This window comes from Poecilia formosa, unplaced genomic scaffold (assembly GCF_000485575.1).
Source record: "Poecilia formosa unplaced genomic scaffold, Poecilia_formosa-5.1.2 Scaffold758, whole genome shotgun sequence".
NCBI lineage: Eukaryota > Metazoa > Chordata > Actinopteri > Cyprinodontiformes > Poeciliidae > Poecilia > Poecilia formosa.
In genome coordinates, this window is record NW_006800697.1 from 63,396 (window position 1) to 68,748 (window position 5,353).

Here is a 5,353-nt window from a genome sequence, read left to right on the forward strand (position 1 = left end):
AGAAATCTTCTACAAAAAATGTGGAAATTTCTGAATGATGTTGAAAATGTTCAACTTTTGAAACACAGAAAATTACAAAAGTCAAAAATATTTGACATTTTATTCTGGAAAATTTCTGAGATTAATCTCAATTTCTGAGTTTTTTGACAAAAATTTACAACTTTATTTGTAGATATTTTAAAACTAAATAAATAAAATTTAGCTACTTTATTTGCTTCGTTTTCGTTTTTTTTTTTTAACTCAATTTTCTTTGCCCATTGGCTACACAAAACATGTTCATTATATTTTTTTTGCACAAAACGCTTCTTGGATAACGAGTTTTTAACCTACTCAGTTTCTTTGTCTTACTTTGGTTTTGGTTTTCTGTTTCTCGTCTTTTCCTGAATGAATGGACATAACCAAACGTGTCTCCTTTAGGATTAATTTTTTCACTTGCATCCCGCCTGATTGCGATATTTCTGATCCGATCTTTTCTGTTTGGTTCTGCAGGTTCGACTACCAGGAGCTGCTTCACAACTCCAGCTTCTGCTTGGTGCCGCGGGGCCGCCGTCTGGGGTCGTTTCGCTTCCTGGAGGCCCTGCAGGTCGGTTCCTGCTCAGATTAAAGTCACTGCCTTACTAACAGATGATAACCAGGAAGGCAAAACATGGAAGCATTGAATAGAAGCACGCAATGTTTATACTGAAACTCAAATTATCAAAGAAAATGTCAAACAAACAATAAGCACCAATACACCGAGCAAGGCTGAAAAGATTAATCGGCTCAGTTGTGATTAATCATGACGAATTGCAATTAATTGGATTAAATGTGATTAATTGGATTAATTGTGATTAATCGATTATTGAAATAATAATAAAATAATGTAGTAATAGATTAATTCTTAACTGGACTTTACAGACTCAAAAAAGGCCATTAGCTGAAAGAACAACTTAATTACTAAGCAAAGTAATTAAGCCAGATCTGCACTAAAATATAAACATTTTGCATAAAAAACCTGTGTGTAAATATTTTATGCCCAAAACTCAAGTGGCATTTTTAGCTTCACCTGGTTCATATTCTGTTAAAAGTCTCTCCTATTAGACACTTTTGCTATCCAATTATTAATACGTTGATTCATAAAATACTAAACATATCAGCCCAACACTGTATTAATGTTAAGTTGAACAAAAAGACTTGTTGCAGATGCATCCTTTGCTACAAATAATCAAGCTGAAGTAATGCTGCGATTTTGCATTTAAGGCAAAATCGCCTTAAATGCGATTTAAGGCGCATTCCTTAAAATATTTGTATATTTTAAGGAATATACAAATAAATTCCTTTATTTGTATAAAGGAATTTAATTATTTGCTTATTTCTGTGTTTAATGTAACATAAAATATTATAAATCATTCCACAGTAAACAGGTAGAATCCTTTCCCTAGCACTTATTTAACATTGCTCAAGATCCTCCAAATTGTACAGACGTTATTATTAATAATAATCCTCCAGAAGCTGAAATCTAGAGATCATGTCTAAAAAAACTGCTAAAACAGCCTAATTTATTTATGGAAACATCAAATATACCTTAATATTCTTTAATGCGCAGTGGAAACAGTCTCGATGTTACCGCAGGAGATAACATCAACAATCTTCTTATTCGGCACACTTAGGGGTTCAGCCAATCAGAATCAAAGAAAGTTAAAGGCCCTCCTTGATTGGCTGCTTTGCAAGTAGCATAGTGCCTACCTGTTTTGTAGTATTGTAGATTTTTTGGATATGAAAAGATCCAAAAATACATTTTCAAGAATAAATTGGAATCATGTACCAATCAAATTAGTGATTCTATTGGTACCAATAAGACGTAAAGAGAGCCGTTATTTTCCTTCTTTCATTCATATTGTGTCATAATTAGTGGCAGCCGTTCATCAGTAAGTCTGTGGAGCTCCAGCTGAGCCCCTCCACCAATCAGGCGGCTCCCTGTCGCCCTCCGACAGGACCGACGCTGAATTATCAGTATTGACAATCTGTCATCTCCCTGAAATAGAAATGGCCTGTTTCTGTAGATACGCCACAGACAAGACTTCCTCACACCACAGATGTGTTCATCTTCCATTAGCAACTTGTTTCTGTCCATTTCACTGTTTTCACATTATTTATCATTCTACGCCTCCTGGATGAAGTCAGCTCTCATGTTCTTCTGTTGGATTTTCCATCTGTTTAGACATTTTTTATATTTAAGTTTGACTTTATACACTCTTGTAAAAATACTTTTCATTTGTGAAATTGGAAAACTCTGCTTCTGAAAAACATGTAACAATGAGGCTTAAAGTTCTGTAAATGTGTTTAAGACAGATGTTTTCCTCTCAACCTTCACATTATTGCTTAGCTTTATTAATTTAATAATTTAAAATTAAACTTATGCATATAAAAAAATGAGAATTAAGCTTCATGAACATCTGTTCAGTCTTGAATACTGAACCAAATATACACAGAATACATTTTCTGGCAACATCTAAAAAGCTGAAGTTGACCTATTAAGCTTCCTTGAACAGGTTAATAATTTTTAGATCATCAGACTTTAATTTGGTCGATTCAAACTGAGTTATTTCGGGGCCTCTTGTCACTTTAAATCCAAATAAGCTGCTGCTGACCACACACCCCAACTCAACATTTACACTCAAACGTCAAAATGTCTGCAAACAGATGCACGATTACACAATTGTACATCTTTGAAAAGCATTAGTAGAGCATCCTGCACAACCAAGAACAATGCAGCACGTGGTTTCTGGATGGTACAAACGTACTGAAGCTTGGGTTGCTAGACATAGTTGGGTAGTAACTAGTTACATTTACTCAGTTACATTTACCTGATTAAATTTTTTTATCAAATTTATTTTTAGGAGTATTTTTACTACACTGTACTTTTTACTTTTACTTGGGTAATTTTATTATGAAGTACTGCTACGCTCACTTGACTAACATTTCTGGATTTTCTAACCACAGAATGAAAAACAAACATGTTATAAACAAAAATTCACCAGACACAGACATACAGCTGCAGTCCGTCTCTTACTGAAAACTCTTTTTATTGAAAGAAACTGATTTGGAAAATTTTTGATTTTATAATTTTTTTGTTACTTACCGTATATGAATTATTGTCATTTTCATTCTTAAAATCTTCACTTAACTTAATATTTTGTTCCGTCTTATAATATGTTTTAAATATTACTTTTTACCAAATACTTTTTTACTTTCACTTGAGTAATTTCTTGCTGGCTACTTTTTACTTTTATTCGAGTAAAGATATGTTGAAGTAGTGCTACTCTTACTTGAGTTCAGTTTTTGGGGCCTCTGCCCACCTGTGTTGCTAGGCGACAGGCAGAATTCCACTGGGGTTGCTAGGTAACGGTCTGTGCTTGGCTGGGGTCACTAGGTGAGGGGCAGTTTCTGCTAATTTGTGACGTTACAATCCGTTGGTTTTTGAAACCGCTAAAAAAATGTACTTATTACCAAAAACCAACTGGGTGATTTTATTTAATTTTTTTATGCTTGTGTTGTTTTGAGAAACAGTTGAAACCCAAATGGAAATACAAAAACATGCCAAATGTGAACTTTGCGTGATACGTCCCCTTTAAAGGTGTATGAGAAACAATTTAAGATATTTAGGGTTTTGTTCCAAAAACCGCGAGCTGAACAGAGAGTTGTGAGAATAAACGTGAAGCGACAAGACAAAGAAACCACCAAAGTCAAAAAGTAATGAAACCGTTTCTGAGGCGGATCATCGATCACGAACTCGGCATTTGGAGAATCTCCTTTAATCTCTCAATCTCACTTGATTAAGAATCCACTGAAACTTGAACTTTCAACAAAAATATCAGGCTTAGGCCTTTTCATTTTTATTCTTTTTTTAGCTTGACCCTTTCTGCTGCATCTCAGACTCATTTTTTTATTATTATTCTTTTATTTCCTTCCTTCATCATCAAAATCTGACTTGAATCCCAGACTGTAAAGGAACGATAAAACATGTTTAAATTTACCAAATAAATGTAAAAGGCATTACATATGGAGCCAATAAACAAACAAAGACATTATCTATTTTTTCAAACTGTTAATCATGCTAGAGTGGTCTGGGACCCTGCACTTAAACCTAAAGGTATCTTTGGAGCACATTTAAATATAACAAGTCTCATACCCAAATGTGAGGAAATAAGAACATTGCTAATGGGATCTAATTTGGATTTTCTATGTCTAAGTGAAACTTGGCTAACTGATAACATTCCAACTAATATGATTGATGTACCTGGATATACATGTTTCAGAAAGGATGGAGTTGTGGGGCGAGGAGGGGGAGTATTAATTTACATAAAAGACTTATTTAACATCAATGAGATAGTTATAGATCAGCACATATCAATAGAATCTGTATGTTTAAATGTTTGTCTTTCACCTCGTATGAATTTTAATATTGTGGTGGTGTACAATCCACCATCAAGTTGCAGCACAACTTTTTATCATAACTTAAAGGAATTGTTAACAGGATTTAGAAACAACAGTGAAGTAATCATTTTGGGGGATTTTAATATAAACTGGATGGACAATAAATTGAAAAAACCACTTGGAGAACTGACAGCAAAATTTGATTTTCACCAGATAATCAATAATCCCTCTTGTATCACTAAAAACAGTCAAACTTTAATAGATTTAATTTTTTCAAATAAACCTGGTCGAATCATAAAACTCCTATAACTTGGTGTGCGGCTTATCTGACCACAATATTACTCTCATTGCAAGAAAATTATCTCAAAATCGTTTTGTCAGTCGCTATAATTCACAGAAACAGACTGTAATACAAACTCCAAGACAGGATGAACCCAAATTTGAGGCCGAATTATCTGGTTAATTGGGATGACGTTTCCAGCCAGAATCAGATAAATGATTGCTGCAATACATGTATTCTTAATGTTTGTAATACTATGAATAAGTTTTATTATTTTTTGAAAGTGATTTTTCAATCAGGAAGTCCACATGAAATCAGCAACTACAGGCCAATAAGTCTGGTTCCGGTCATGTCAAAAGTGCTGGAGAAAATTATTCTGGAACAACTAATACTGCATTTAGAAAGTAACAATCTTCTGCATCCGCTTCAGTTTGGTTTCAGACGTCAACATCCCACAGAGACCGCTGTAAGTTTGCTGCTTGAAAAGGTTAAACAATCACTTGACAAGGGACAAATTACTGGTGAAGTTTTTCTTGATTTGAAAAAGAATTTTTCAAATCAATTTACTGATCTCAAGGCTTTCATCATTTAATTTTTCAGAACTCTCATTGTCTTGGTTTAAATCATATTTGGAAGATCGTGAACTGTGTTGTCATT

General features: G+C 33.9%; 1 protein-coding gene across 1 annotated transcript in view; it reads left to right on the plus strand.

The window, feature by feature from the left end:
• Positions 1-385: 385 nt before the first annotated feature.
• LOC103131421 (exostosin-1a-like) overlaps positions 386-5,353 on the plus strand; it is a 50,394-nt gene continuing 45,426 nt past the window's right edge. Inside the window, exon 1 of the mRNA XM_016666628.1 lies at positions 386-583. Within this exon, the coding sequence (XP_016522114.1) occupies positions 389-583 (195 nt within the window). The 5' untranslated portion in view covers positions 386-388. The remainder of the gene's footprint in view (positions 584-5,353) is intronic.